This window comes from Ambystoma mexicanum, chromosome 2p (genome assembly GCF_040938575.1).
Source record: "Ambystoma mexicanum isolate Mex_15411 chromosome 2p, UKY_AmexF1_1, whole genome shotgun sequence".
NCBI lineage: Eukaryota > Metazoa > Chordata > Amphibia > Caudata > Ambystomatidae > Ambystoma > Ambystoma mexicanum.
Window position 1 is genome coordinate 635,124,546 of NC_090923.1, and position 16,335 is coordinate 635,140,880.

The 16,335-nt window shown below is 44.1% G+C and overlaps 1 protein-coding gene across 1 annotated transcript in view; it reads right to left on the reverse strand.

Annotated features, from left to right (window-relative positions):
• Window positions 1-5,774: 5,774 nt before the first annotated feature.
• The window catches only part of AMT (aminomethyltransferase), a 459,623-nt gene continuing 449,062 nt past the window's right edge, over window positions 5,775-16,335 (reverse strand). Inside the window, exon 9 of the mRNA XM_069644169.1 lies at window positions 5,775-11,086. Coding sequence (XP_069500270.1) covers window positions 10,908-11,086 — 179 coding nt within the window. The 3' untranslated portion in view covers window positions 5,775-10,907. The remainder of the gene's footprint in view (window positions 11,087-16,335) is intronic.

Consider the following 16,335-nt stretch of genomic DNA (forward strand, 5'->3'; position numbering starts at 1 on the left):
AAATATCACTTGCAACGTGGAACTGTGCAAGGGCTTACCTTTCAGGAGCCAAGCACAAATATTGAGACTGATTGAACTCTACCTCTGGTTTGTGACAGGAAATCTTCACAAACTGGAATCCGTGTTCTAGAAGTCGGAGAAATGTTTTCAAGCAGACCATGTTGGAGCTATCATCGTCACTGTGGACTGGCTGCCCAGGATCTTCACAACTGCAGAGCATTTGGAAAAATGCTGGACAGGAGGGCAGTGAAAGGTCAGGAGTACAATTATAAAAGAGACTGTTTCCTGAAGCATATCATCTGCCATGTATTCCAAGTCTGCATAGACTAGGGAAGTAAAGGGTATGATTTCTTGTTGTCAGGGTCATGCATGCCTCTGGTACACGTCATTCAGGTATTTAAGAGCCAATATATTAACTGGCAGCCACCTTATAGCACTAGTTACCAGTGGTGTGTTTTCGCAGCAGATTAGTCTCCTACAGTATGTCAATGTGGGGGTGGGGGGGTTCACTTGCCTGCCCAGTTGGTTTCACTTTTAAACACGATCATAGATTATGATGAGAAGATCCGTTAAGGATCATAATGCCTAGTCCCTCTGTAAAAAGGGGAAAGGAAGACCCACCATTGTGGTTGGAGATGAAGAGGAAGGCCATCCGTTTATTAGTGTTATTTATTAATGCAGGGTCCCTGCAGGAAGTAAGGGGAAACCCAAAGTCGGCACTTCTATCCTTGATAGTTTTTCCTTCCTGTTTGTTCCGCCTGAATGTGCGTTTTCTCAGGAGGCAGGATCCCTTATTTGGATGGAGATCATTTTAAACCGGATTCCACCATATGGTTTGAATGGAGCAGCTTTCTGGAAAAGCATGAGTTGGAAATATGGAGACATTTAATTGTTGGGTGAAGTAAACTTCTGTACCCTTTACAATGTGCTGGTCCATTTATTTCTGTGCTGGGGGTGATGCTAGAACTTGGCATCTGTGGAAAGGTATGGGGTACCGTTTTGTGTCCCACAGGTCCAAGACCATTTCATGGGGCAGTTCAGTCACAAGAAATACGCTTTCATTCCAATGTAAATGTATCTCAAGGATTTGCCAAAGTTGCTCCAGAACTTGGATCATGTTACAGGTGGAGGCTAAACTGCAGGCAGAGTTGTCATGGCAGCTAACTGCTTCACACAGATGCCCAAGAGAAGCAGAGACCTGTGGAAGCCGCCTCCCATGGTGATTTTATTTGCAGATCCCAGGAACGGCCAATCGTAACCTACTCGTTATGGTTGGAGGGGAAAGCAAGACAGCCACCTCATGGCTTTCCCCAACATACTAGTGCCTTCTTCCTCCAATTGGTAAAGGAGCCAACCTTGGTCTACTGTGTTGTAGTCTGGTTCCAGCTCCAGTAGAGAAAGACTGGCTGGACTATATTTATTGAGGAGTTGGGTTCTTCTCTGATGTTAGCGAAGGCAGTTGCTGTGCCCCCTGTAAGGACTGAATCAAGACGTTATTGTGCAGGGCATTGTGGTTCTTCAAACACAATCCGAATGAGAAAACAGTTGGAAAATTCCTTTGATCTAGTGCTGGAGGTTTCTTTTGTCCAATTATTTTTAGTATTTTGAAATGGACTTAACAACTTAATAACGTCAACTAGGCATAGAGAGGAATTTATCAAACCATTGAAGTAACCCCCAAACACCCTGACCACAACTTCATTCGTCTTTCAAAAACATGAGTATACACAGTGAGAATGGGGATAACCTGCTATATCACAGGCATTGGTTTATTTTTCCCTCAAATATGACTGTTGGGTTCTTATGAGCGGCGGGAAGGTGGTGGGGGCGGGGGGTGGTTGGAACTCCAAGTTCAGGACAATGGAAACTGTGCTCGGCTGATTGAACACACTCAGTAGTGTCGTGAGAGTAGTGATGCAGTATAAGCAATGCCACTTTGCATCTGCCCCAAAATCCGACAAACATTAATCACTTGATCCATACAGAGATATCAAAAATGTTGTCCTGTCACTGTATCTTGTTTTAAATGGAAGGTGATGTGAAACATTAGTGGCACCCTTAGGCAATGACCTACACCGCCATGGAAAGTAAACTCTTTGTTGATTCACTTCTTGTGTCCCTTAGATGTTGAGATCAGTATTCCTTCACACCATCTGTGGAGCAATGAGCCTTCTGGGATTTGGTGACCAGATTTGTGTGTGGAGATTAGCATTTAAGGAACGATAGTGGCATCAGAGGCGTTTGTATAGGATCGGCAGCCTTGTGAGTGACAGCGGAGGTGAGCAGGCTTCAACTGTGATAAATCGCTCTCACAGGTTATATGCACACAAAGTGGATTGGATACAAGATAGAAAACAATACCTGGCCGTTGTGCAAGATCACGAGCCAGCAACTAAAACTAATGTAGTGTGAATAAAAAACATGTCTATTACCTACAGAAAACATTGGTTTATTACGCAACCAACAAAACATGGGTTAGACATAAGCCAATTACGACAAGAGCAACCCCTGTCCTTTCCCACTTGACCAGAAAGAAGCCTCTCATCAGTACTGTCCACACATAAACCTATTCCAGGGAAAGCCATCAAGCATTTTGCAGTGGTCTCATAGCCATGAAGCAAATCAACCACATCACTTTATCTTCAAGGTGCTGGCATTATAGGTCCAAATCTCCTTCAATATTGCCTGCATGCCATAAAAGGCACAGACCAAGGCCCAAGGCCTCCCCATCTCCAGTGGCCAGCCTGATAAAAGCACTGGCATTCTAGCCGGCAAGTACCATACTCCTGCTCCCACGGGTATCCGCAGAGTAATAGGCGCTAACTTGACAGACTACCTTCAATGGAGAGCCACAGCAGCACTTGCAGAGGCAATATCATGCACCTGGAAAGCCGCCGTTTGCGAGTGCCCACCTTGTGAATGACCGCGGAGGTGAGTGGACCTCAACTGTGATAGATTGCCATGTACGTCCCTCAGGTTAATTAATTATACTGTTTGGTTTTCTGCCTGCTTTTCCAGACCTCAAACCGTTGTTGGCCCAGAAGTAAAATAGGAGGGGGGGGGGTGGGACAGAAGATCACTTACCTGCTATGATTAGAAGTGAAAATTGTGTTCGCTTACCATAACCAACTGTTGATGTACATCCCCCTGATATTTTTCCCAGCCAAATTGGATGAATAATTGCACGAGGAATAAAACATGTTGGGAGTTAGATGAATGTGGAGTGTTTGGATGAATGATTGAGTGTCACCAGCTATATGTGACGTTTTTAAGACTACTCTGCTACTTTCAAGTTTAGAGAGAGAACAGTTCGTAGATCCAATGAATTTGTGTTTTGATTAAATTTCAAACAATGACTTGATGTACAAACAGATTGTTTATGTGACAAACATTGCTTAAAATAACGTTTTTTATATAAAAAAAGAAAAAAGTAAACAACTGTTTTGTTGAAAATATATGCTTAAGTGATCATATATGATTTTACATTGAAAAACACGAAAAAAATAAAATGTATTTTCTGGTAATAAAGTGGCCAGGAGAGTTTCTGTAGAATCAACAAAGAGACTGATATAAGATATTGGGCCTCAAACTGATGGGGATGTGAAAAGCAAGGGACCCTTCAAACAAAGTTAATGTACGGCTTGCATGGAGAAAGCATCAGACTGTAGAATTACTCATGGACCCTGCCACACATTTAGTGCAGGGAACGTGTAGAGAAAGTGTACCACCTCCCAGGAGGGGAGCAAGGAAGAACAGGGTAACAATAAGAAGAAAGAGACAAGAGAAAGAGGGGAGCAGGAGGACGAGAATGAAGCGCTGCAGATCATCGAGAAGGAAAACAGGAGTGGTGTACAGAAGTAGGAGATGAAATGTAAAGAGAAGGAAGGAGATTGTGACAAAGAGGAGGTGGTGACTGGAGAGAGAGAGTGAAAAGCCAGGAGGGCTGGCCGAGACCAGGGACCCTAGGAAAACTCAGTGTTTTGTGGGAGCAATACCCAAGGAGGACTATCTGCCGGATAGAGAGTTGAGTAACAACACTAAGGCCTACTCTAAAGGCTTTCAAAGTGTCTGACGCCTGACCCACATCTAGACCACCAAAGACACCATGGCTGGTGATGTTGGTATTTTCTGAAGGTGAAGTGCAACATCCTAACATCATCTATGAAAGACAAACAAGTAAATACAAAAGGAAAAAAAAGCGCAAGACACTTAAACCCCCACAGACTGTGATTCACTTCTGTTTTGAAAGGCCGAATCTTGGGAAGAAAGGGGCAGACTAAGGATAACAATCCGAGGTTGTAGCCCGATTTGTAGTATTTTGTTGAATTCTGTCCAGTAACCTCTGGTATCTCACTAAACCCTTAATTTTTTGTTTGTTTAATAAAACACCATTGAACCTTATGTCTTGGCTTTAAGCCACTTGTTAAGCCTTCCTCTCAGACGGCATGCATCACTCTACTGCTGCCTCTACTGCTGTACCTATACTTCGGAGTGTGCAACATGTACAGACAAACAATATGGAAACGTCCTCTAGTGTAACCATACATGTGGATGTGAAGTGCAGACATAGGATAAAGCTCTTCTTGTTGAGGTGTGGTATGTGTTCTCAATTGAGGGTGGTACATTTTCCTAAAAAAAATTTCATATTCAACACAGCCAGCCCGTGGTGTTGTCTGTCCAGTGCATTGTTCTCCAAAGCGAATGAGGGAGGCAAAGTGTGATGGAGTCTGTTCCAGTTTGATATGATTGGCCCCAAACAGAATTCCAGGCCCAAAATGAGTGAAGCTAGTTTTGCTGGTTTGTGGACAAATGCAGCTATACATGCCTCTAGAGCATAAAATAGCCTGTAGAAGGAAAATAACCTCTAAAAATTGAAAATGGAGTAATGCAGCGCAGGCCTTGAAAAGCAACGGGATAGGATAAAGCTGCAATGCTATGGGTGCCACATGGGAGGGTAACTCCAAAGATACACAGACCTTGCGGGTTGGGAGCAGAAACATCTCAGAGGGAGAAATAAGATGTAGAAAAGTCCTCAAATGGGTTATTCATAAAAGCAACACATGAATTGGAGCTCCCCTCGCTTCCCCCCTATTTTAGGTGCTAGAACCCTGAATTCCAATGCAGATGATTTGAGGTAATGTGTTAAGTGGTCCAAAAAGCAAGCAGTATCCTTTCTCCATGGCAAAAATCAGACTAGGCGGATGTGAAGAAGGATCATGTCATTCAAACATTTTTGGACATTGACTGGTGGTAAGGTAATAGAGAAACTCTCAGTTATATACACAACAGTGCTTAAAGTCAAGGCCTATCAAGGTGCCTGTGCAGCTTTCGGAAAAAACCCTAGTGGAAAACTGAAAGTGGCTCTTTGGGAGCACGTGTTGTCCTGTCAAAGTGGCACCTAGGAAATTAGTTCCAGGACAAGAGTGCAAAAGTGGTACCTCGTACAAAGGGCCAGCTGAAGGCCCACATGACCCCCTGTAGTTCAAACCAATATTACGCATTAATGTCACTGGAGGATCATGCCCTGCAGAATACCTGGCAAAAAATGCTCAGGGACTGCAGGAGCACCTGAGTGTGCAGGGTGGGCTAGATGAAACCTTTGCTGTAACTAGACAGCTCAATGTGCAGCATGAAATGAATGGAATGGCAACAATTATTTGGGAAAGTACTTCTTGATTTAAATGTATGGACATGGAGAAAGCAACGGCGATGTGAAAGAGGTTTCTGATTCTGATGAGATAATAAAGTACAAACAGCAAATACAAACAAGGCACTTTTACTGTATCAAAATCTTTAATGTTTCTTTTCACGAGTTTACAAAAGGATAAATCTCTGAAATAGCTAAACGTGATCACAGTGCTTGCCCTCTAATAAGAGTGTTTCTTATAAATGGAATATACAGTTGTTCCTGTTTTGTAAAACAACCCTTATAGAAAGCTTGGCATGTTTCTGCAATCTCCGATGTTAGGTAAAGTTCATTGAGTAGATAAATCATTTTTACAGATCCCTGATTCTGTTGTTTTGGTTGGTCTCCTGAGTTTTCTACAGTTTAAGATGTCTACCTCACAAAACAAAATGTTAATTTACAGATGATGTCATAGTATGTCCTGCCTAATAGGCTTCTCATCACTCAATTTTCTATCTTAGTCCTTTTGGTTTTGAGTTAAATCTCCAATAGCTCCGTTATTTCCACCAGCCTCATGCCATGTATAAGGCGAAGTTGTTATTTAGCCGTCAACCTGTTCACACACTCCAATCTAGTTTATGAAAACTGGCTGATTAGCCGATTGCAGACCCATCGCAACCACCTATCACTTGCAGACATAAGCATGAAAGGTAGGCTTTGCTCAAGAGCTACATAGTGCCCTTTGCCAGCATTGGTTCGTGTGGCCGGGAAAGGGACAAATGTGTCTGAATCTACATGAGAACAACTGCACATCAACTGGATGCGGCCCGAGAGCAGCCTCCTTGCCATTATACAATAAATTAAGCCGTCACTGATTGGGGGATCTTTTCCAATTCAAAAAGCAATAAAAATGTTGTTTGATAAAATACGAATGCTGCAGTCAGGTTTTATTATTGTATGTGCTTGGGTGTGGGGTTTCTGGAGCTCTGGTAGTGCACCGCCCCACTTGAGTTTGAGTGAGTCTCTTCGAATAAAGTATGTACGCTCCTGAGATGGATACTAGGAGTCTAATGCTCAGTATTTAACAACACTAAAGCAGTCCACAGCTGCCAAGGATGTGGAGCAGTTCTGCATATGACAAGAGTAGACATTCTTCTGTGTTATCCAATCACTGTATTATCACCTACTAAACTATGCCAATGTGAGCCAAAGCAGTATCATGCAAACAGGACATTTTTGGTAGTGTTAATAACCTATATATTAAAAATACATTAAAACATACTATGTGCGAATTGAAATAATACTTTACATGAGCTAGAGGACTCTTGGAAGAGGACAGGCTATGGGAAAGAAAGGTGAGTTGGTGCAATGGGCGTTGCTCTTCTTTTGCCTTGGGAGTCTGGCTATGGGCAAGAAAGGCCAGTGGGAGCAATGGGTGTTTCAGGGACGTTTCCTTTTCTTTTGAAAAGGAGTCAGGTTAGGAGCAATGGGTACTTGTGGACGTTTTTCTTCTTTTGCCTTGGAGTCAGGTTAGGGGCAAGAAAGGCGAGTGGAAGCAGCGGGTGTTTTATGCGCGTCCTCAGCTTTTGCCTTGGAGTAATTCCCAGATTCTTGGAAGAGATGGCATCTACTGGATGTCTTTAGTTTATTATTGGAATGCTGGTTGTGCCAATGAAGACAATGTAGCAGCACAGGACATCAATTGGAATATCCGCACTGTGTGCGCCCCAACAATCCATTGATTCCCCTTTGCCTCTCTGTTTTATTGAAAACATTCTGCCATCAGTATCTGGAATGTTCGATTAGCATGATAGCCCTTTTGCTGAGGGCGGTACAGGTTATCGATTTTCAAGAAAACAAACCTAGTCAAGGAAAGGGTGTGGAACGAGAGCAGTCATACGGAGATGTTCACATTGCAAAAAGGAAAATTTAAGTATTGTAAAGGAGAAGACTAAGAAGACTACTCCAAGAGGTTGGTATACGAGACTGAAGGAATAACATTAGAAAATGACTGGATGCAGAGAACAAGCACTCAGTAGACGTGCATTAGAGGAAAGCAGTAAAGGAATTGGAATAGGCCCAGGGCAGACACACAGACATGATACATTTGTGTGGGTAAAGGTAAAATCTAGAGACCATTCACGGTCTGTGTCAGGATTTAGCAGTAAATGGCAAACTGGATGGGCCTGACGGTCGTTGCTTCTGGACAACGTCTATGCATGAGAAAACCACTGTTGTCTGACTCATGGTAAGCAGAGGAGTACCAAGTTGCAAAATAATTATTTAATGAGAAAACTGGTAAAACGATCATGTAGATGACGCACACACAAATACGGAAAGGGGTTTGGAGTTCCCAAGAGAAACCATTTCAGAGTGCACTATATTGAACAGTCCAAGTAATAAGTAACAAGGATTTGCCTGGACGGAAAATGTATAAACCAACTTCATTAGAGCTACTTTTCAAATCAATAAATTTGATTAGTTAAATATATTCTCTTATTTTCCCAAATAGGTAAAACATATGTACCACTCGCCACTTTTCTCTATGGAGCAAGCCCAACGCACGGAATGCTCCACATTTCTCAGGGAAGCTGGTTACCAAATGTTGTCCTGTACAAATGCGAGGCTTCACCAAACAAAGTTTGTTACTTAAAGCAGCTATTTAAATATCTTTATTTTTCTAAAATATGTGTCGCCATTTTAGGAGTACTTGCAAACGTTTTGGCCCCCTGTCCATTGTTCTTTGAATGAGTGGTGAGAGTGCATGAATTGGAGACATGCGCAGAAGAGGCTACAGAAACAAGAATATTTTGTTTCAAGGATCTGCTGATTGGAAGCCCACTCTGCCTGGATATATAATTGTGCAAGAACCAGACTTTTTTGTACGTTTATCTGACTGAAATATATTGCAGCATTCTGCCTAATTCCTTGCACTGCAGATGTAAAATAGTGACTACAAGGCAACCTAACGACATTTCTCAAAGATTTTGAGAAGAATTAGAATGTTTTTCAGCAAACGAGAATCCGTTGTTCAGGCTTAAACACTACTTTGTATGCACCATCACTTGTCCACAATATGCACTCGCCATATGTGGGAAGTGCACCTTAAAGTTTATTGTATAACTCAAGAGAATTTTAAAATATGTATAACTTGGAAATCCGTGCACATCCTGTTAGCTTGGCGGGCACAGATTATGCCTGCAGCATGTCCAGCCAAAAGCCAGATCACATGTGCCACTTACCCCTAAACCAAAGGGGAAGGGTGAGAAGTTGCAACCCTTTCAGCCACAGTGGGCATAGCAGAGGCATGTCGATTTCCCTTCTAAAGAGGTAGTACCAACATGTATTAATGCAATGCAAATAACCGATATTAGAAACAGGTGTGAGCTTTGTGTCCTAAAATTACAACCATATAAGTGATTCTTGGTGCCCCACACAATGAATCATCACCTATACTGAAATAGTGATTTCCTGGACCACAAAACATCCTACAACAGTAACTACCGATACGAATGAAAGAATGTACATTCATATTGAATTCCCAATATGCTGTACAATGTTTTTTGGTCAAGAGATACTGAAACCAAAGCCTTAATTGGCTTGGCCTGTTTAAAGTGTTTACCAACACATTTCTTAAGCTCTCGGGTATTTTATGTAATAGACATCTAAACTAGTAAAGGAAAATGTTTTTTCCAGTTCCACTCAGCAGGTCCTCAAAACAGTAGAGCACATTTCATTCAAGAAACATGTAACAAATTGATTGTCCACTTTTGATGAGGACGGGTTGCCAATGCTGTACTGCCCAGCACCAAGATGGAGAAACGCTGCACTAGACAAACATATATTTAATGTGTAAATGCAATCTAATGACAGCAGTGAAAATCCCAAGCGGGCCTGACAGGGATAACAATCCTCATACAGGTTTCACTCCTTTGTGTACACATGGGGCACCGAATTCATGATGCCATCCTGCAAAACTGGTACAACTGACTTACCCTCTGGCCACCTGCAAAGTCATAGATGTGTTGTCAGTGGTGAAGAAGTTGGGCTTCCTCTTAAGGCAATACCCCAATTTCTTGACTCGTTTCTACAATTATTGGCCAGGATATCAGGGAGAAACAGGTTTGTTTTACACATCCTCCAAATAATTACAAAAAATAATCCTATCCACACAGCAGGCCCCTTTGAAAGTGTAGGTCACAACTCTGCCAGACAGAAAAAAACATATTTCCTGTATTATGGACAATGGGAGAGTTACTTGTAAAGCTGGACATATGTAACCTATGTTCTGCAGATTAGTTCATATTTCACTGGTGTTGTACCACCACCACGTCATCAAGAGTATATAGCGCACAGCATATACACAGGATATATATAGTGTCTTTAGAGTATGAAAAATTAATACATTTTTCAAATCATCACAATATTGCTCCTTGTTTTAAGTCTTAACCGGCCCCTTGAAACGGACCATACAAAATATTTCTAGATAAAGTTTATAGAAAAATATTCCCCTCAATTCCCCTCAATGTTTAAAAAACCCTTTAAAAGAGTGCAAAAATATGTGGTGTTCAGAGTATGGGGAAATGCTTAGTTTGAAAGGATAAACACACAATACAGGATTACTTCATGATGAAGAAGCATTTCAGTGCAACAATGTGTACTTTACGATGCAAAAAAAAAGCCAATACATACCCATATATGAAAAACTAAGTGTCACCGCAGAGTTTAAGGGACCTCACGTCTCACGGGTACAAGAGGGATATCACCATGGCCTTTCTTGACTTTGCGTCCTTATTGTTGAACATGCTCTTTGTTAGTAATGAAATAAGGCAATAGTTTGCCAAGTTTACAAGATTGACAAGAAAGAAAGAAAGAAAGGCGTGTGCAAACTGGGGTAACAAATGTGAAGGCCCAGTCCCAGGCATCACTACTACTAATAATAAAAAAATAAAAAACATAACTCATATCTAGGACCAGTGAAATGATGATCAGAAGGCATTGCAGACCAGGCTGCGATTACCTGTACCCACTGTAAAAATATCTTGCAATTAAGATGGCTGTTACCATGCATTTTCTAGATCCTATCCATAGAAAAACACCAGAAGTCACTTGAAAACATATCACGTTTTGTAGCAAGTTGTTCCCCAAAGAGCATAGTGCAAAAACGCTTCACCAATAGTAAACAATTGCAGGTAAAAATGTCATCACAGATCTAATTTAAATCTGATTATTTTCATGATCTCTTCATAAATCTTAGGCTGCGGATGACTGTTTTTGTGTGTCATTTAACTGTGTAGTAGTGAGTGGGCACAAAAGGCATCTTGCTGGTCATGGCATCCACAGGCTTCTTCCGCACTTCCACTCTGATGGGGGTCCCAACCTTCGTGTGCCCTGGCTCCACATATCCCATGGCGACATTCTGCTTTAAGCAGGGAGACGGGCAACCGCTCGTAACCTCTCCTGGATGAAAGTGACACAAAGGGCACTAGTTATCAAGGCAGAATGACATTATGGTTCAAGGGAAAACAATTGGAATGAATGAGGTCATATTGAAGCATTTTTTGGCATACCATCTGTGGCGAGGCAACATGTGCTACCATCAACCAAAAGTGAATTCTGATCTCGGACCAGAAGATGCCACTGGCTCCCATTCTCATCATCTCAGACAGAGGAACAGGAATATAATCACACACAACACTAGAACTAAAATGGATTCACAAGCTGTTTCCCAGTCCTGGCTTCTTAACCCTTACTGTGTAAACTCCACAATGTATCAAGCCAACCGGTTTTCATTTGTAGGCACTTTTTTAATACAAAAATACTGTTTTAGACATTCTCCTTTTACAACATTATGCATTTCATCAAATTAAAAGAAGAAAAAAATGTTTTCAACAACTCACAGTTCATGAATTTTACACTTGAATCGTAGTTTGTTTAAAATAATCTGTTTTGCATTTTGGTATACTTCATTAAATCCCCCAGATTTTTCCGGAAGGTTAAAGCACCTATTCTCAGTGCAGTCAGACGTCCACACAATCATGAGCCACAATGTTTCAGGTGTGATTTCTCGGTAGTCTATGACAACTGGTCTTAAATAACGAGATTGAGCATCACACAAGGCTTTACATTCAACTAGTAAGTGACGCAAGGTCTCTATTTGTGTTTCATCTTTACAATATCTACAGAATTTTTCATGTGGTGCAATGATTTTACGTCTGGCCAATATTTCGCCAGTAGACCACAAATTCAACCTCAACCTCAGAAAGTCTGATCGATGTTGTTTAGATGGACATTTGATCAAGTAGGTTTCAGGCACGCTGTACCTTTTGTGCAAGAAAGCCTCCCCATTAAAGTCACAATACGATAGACAGGTATTTCTATTACGAGCCCAATCCCATTTGAATAATTTGGTCTTGACATGAGTTGGATTTTGAACAAGGATCTCAACAGATAAATCAGCATAAGCCAGACCATTAATGACCTCTTGTCGCCACGTACGTGCAAATTCATCACCAGAGGTCAAAATGTAACAGGAAAGAGCATTCATAAGCATGTTGGATGAATCAGCTAAAAGGCATTTCCTACATAAAGCTATCAATTGCTATAAGTAACGAGCATAGAGAGAGGTTAAACCCAAGTCGTTACGAATCACAGCAATTGGAGTGCAGTCAGGCAACCCAAGTGTTTATTTCCAAAATTTGGACTCAAATTTACTTGAGACGTTCTCCGAAAGAATCAGAATAGTTTCTGAGCCATATAAGAGTATTGGGGTGACCTTTTGGCGAAAGTATGTTAGGGCTGGCTGGATAGAAAATTTTCAAAATTTTGCTTGTATGATGCTTGTCTGCGATATGGTCATGTCAAGTTTATTATTTAAGTTGAGCAAATGCGCATCACTGCACGTAGCAGATATTGTGACTCCCAAGTACGTGTATCGAGGGACACACTCCAGTCTTTCATTTTGGATTACCCATTTTGTTTTCGTGTTTTTGGCATTAGTGTTGTGATTAAACACCATGACGACGCCCTTAGCCTCAGCTGTAGTTTTTTCCCAGAACGTGTGGCACCAACCACCTGCCAGTATGACTGCAGAAAGCCTTGCGGAAACGTAAGCTGCAATCATATAAGAAACTCAGTAGAGGGGCAGGCTGGGAGGGTACGATGTGGAATACGTTGGAGGAACATCCCATCGAAAGAACGTTACCAGGTAAGATAAGTAACTTGTTCTTCGGGGGGATTGTGTCCTCGACGTATTCCACATCTTTGACAGACTCCGAAAGCAGTACCAACGTATGGAGGTGGGAAAAGAATTTACAAATTCTTCAATTTAGAATGCCCAATCAAAGTGCAGAATATAGGACTGCCTTACCAAAGGCCAAATCTTGCCCATGGATAGAATCCAGGGAATAGTGTCTCACAAAGGTATGGACAGAAGCCCACGTGGCTGCTTCGCAAATAATGCGAATCGGAACGCCCCTCTGAAGAGCCGTGGAGGCAGCCACACCCCTAATAGAGTGAGCCTGTAAGCCTACTGGAAGGTCCTTACCCGCCAACATTCAGAGATTGCCAAAATGATCCATCTGGACAAGGTCTGTTTGGAAACAGCCTGACCTAAACGCCTTCCAGCGTAACGAACAAAGAGCTGATGGTCCACTCTGACCCGAAATCTCCGTGAGAGATAGAAACTCAAAGCTCTCCTAGGATCCAACCAAAGCTCTCCTAGGATCCAACCTATGGAGCCTCTCCTCTTCCTTACCAGGATGTGGAGGCGGATAGAAGGCAGGAAAAACCACCTTCTGGCTTAAATGAAATTCCGACACAACCTTCGGAAGAAAAGAAGGACGAACCCTAAGGACAACCCTGTCCTTATGGAACACTGTGAAAGGTGGCTTGGCGGAGAGTGCCAGCAACTCACTCACTTAAATATGGACAGCGCCGCCAGGTACTCCTTTAATGGTACCTACTTGCAGGTCCTTGTGGGCTAAAGAAAGCAAAAAAGACAAGACTAAAGGAATGGAACATTGAAAAGGATCCACATTCTGCACCCTGCACCAGTCGCAGAACTTCCTCCAACGGCAACAGTACAGGGATTTCGTTGCGGGCCTTCTGGCCGAAAGCAACATCTCCATCACGTCTTCAGGGGGGTCCCAAACCTTATACCTCAGTCTTTCAGATACCAGGCATGAAGGCTGAAGGACTTGACCTCTGGATGGAGAACTCAACCCCCCTCCCGTGAGAGCAGATAGTCTCGGTAGGGAAGACGACGTGGAGGGCAGATGGACATGCCTAGAAGGTCGGGGTACCACGCTCTCCTGGCCCATGCCGGAGGAATGAGGATCATCGGGAACCGAACCTCTGTAACCTCCACAACACTTGCGGAATGACCGGGACTGGAGGAAACGCGTACAGCAGTGGGAAGGACCACTCCACTACAAACGCATCCCCTAAGGCGCCTCTTGGAGGAAATTCCCACGAACAGAATCTTTTGCACTTCCGGTTGACACTGGTGGCAAAGAGATCCACTTGTGGGGTTCCTCAAAGGGCGAAGATCTCCAACAGAACTTCCTGAGCCAGCTCCCACTCGTGAGAGACTGTGCTCTGCCTGGTCAGAGCGTCCGCCACCGCGTTTTTGTCTCTGGCCAGATGAACTGCTGAGATCGAAATTTCCTGCTGGATGGCCCAGAACCAGAGCTGCATCACCTCCCTGCACAATGGGAGTGACCCTGCCCCCCCTTTTTGTTGAGGTAGTGCATGGCCACTGTATTGTCCGTCATAATCAGGACATTCTTCCCCCGCACAGATGGCAGAAAAGCCTTCAGGACTGGCCTGACAGCCCGCAGCTCTAACAGATTGATGTGGAGTCTGGACTCCGACGGAGACCAACAGCCGGTGACCGTCAACTCGTTGGCATGAGCTCCCCACCCGTGAGGGATGCGTCCGTCACGATCGTCACCTCCGGCCATGGTTGCCAAAACGGAGCCCCCTTCAACAGATTTCCTTCGACAGCCCACCACAGAAGGTCCGGGGTGACCGAGGGCGGAATCTGAACGGGATCCGACATCCTGCCGGAGAACTGCGACCACTGCATCTTGAGAGCCCACTGCAGAGATCTCATCCGCAGCCTGGCCTCTGGCACCAGGAAAATGCAGGATGCCATGAGGCCGAGCAACCTCAAGAACTCGAAACCCGGGAGACTCTGGGCACGTTGAAACTTGTTTACCATCTACAGAATGTGAGGAGCCCTCAAATGGGGAGGCGAACACAGCCCCAGGGACACGTCGAGCACTGCCCCGATGTACTGAAGCCGCTGGGTAGGTGTTGCACGAGACTTCTTTAAGTTGAGGGAGAAGCCCAGCGTGTGTAGGGAGTGGCAGGTGACGTACAGATGATCCAGGACTTGCTCGGGAGAGTGCGCCCATATTAACCAATCGTCCATGTAGGGGTAGACGTGAATCCCCCCCTTTCCTGAGATGCGCTGCCACCACCACCATCAGCTTGGTGAAGACCCTCGGGCAGAGGTCAATCCGAACGGCAGGACCCGAAACTGAAAATGCGAGTCACCAACCGCAAACTTCAGGTACTTCCTGTGCTTGGGATGAATCGCCACATGAAAGTAAGCCTCCTTGAGGTCGAGAGACACCAACCAATCCTGAAGTTGAAGGGGCCTGGAGGACTTGAGAAAGAGTAACCATCTTGAACTTGTCCTTCCTGAGGAGCTTGTTCAAACCACGCAAGTCCATGATGGGTGTCAATCCTCTGTCTTTTTTCGGGATAAAAAAATATGGGGAATACCATCCCTTGTTCCTCTCTGCTACAGGCACCAGTTCTATGGCACCTTTCTCCAGCAGGGATAGGATTTCCTGCGCAAGGAGCGGATCCGGACGCTTCAAAGAGAGCTTCCCTGGTGGATTGTCGCGAGGCCTCTGCTGGAAAGGAAGACAGTAGCCGTGGGCTATGATCTCCAGAACCCACACATCTGAAGTAATGGCACGCCATTCTAAAAGATGCTGCGCCAGTCTTTCCCCAACTGGCGAACCATGGGACATGGCCTCATGACTGAGCTGACGCAGCTGCAGCAGTGCCTGAGGGCAAAGAGGCAACTGCCCGAGCTGCTTTGGCACCTTGAGTAACTTGTTTTCCACCTCTGGTACTCCTACGTTGGCCTCTTTGACTGGCAGCTCCTCTCGATCTACCAAAGGAAAAGTAGTATCGAAAAGAACCTCCCCTCCATTGCTGTACCTTAGGACAAAAAGGCGCAGGTTGACGTATTGCAGCGCTCAAGGACTTCGCTGCAGCTTTGGAGGTCTGTAGCCTCTCAAGGCTCTCATCAGCCTTGCTGCCAAAAAGATGGACACCATCAAAGGGCATGTTGAGATGCCGGAACTGTACATCAGGAGCAAACCCCAACTTCCGCAACCACACAAACCTGCGCATCACGGTGCTGGCTGCCATGGACCGGCTGACACAGTCTGCCACATCCAGACCCGACTGAACAGCATCCTTGCCATCTTGAACAAGGGCCAGAAAACCATCCCGTTCCTCCCCTTTTGTAACGCTCACCTGGTATCCATGGGGACGTCACTCAGCCTGTTCTGACCTCTTACAACCTTGAACCCTTCCCTGGAGTCTACTCGACTGGAGACTGGGCCTGAAACACAGGATTGGTAGAGTTTAATTCCCTATTGTCTCTGTGTGCTTGAACCCCTTCT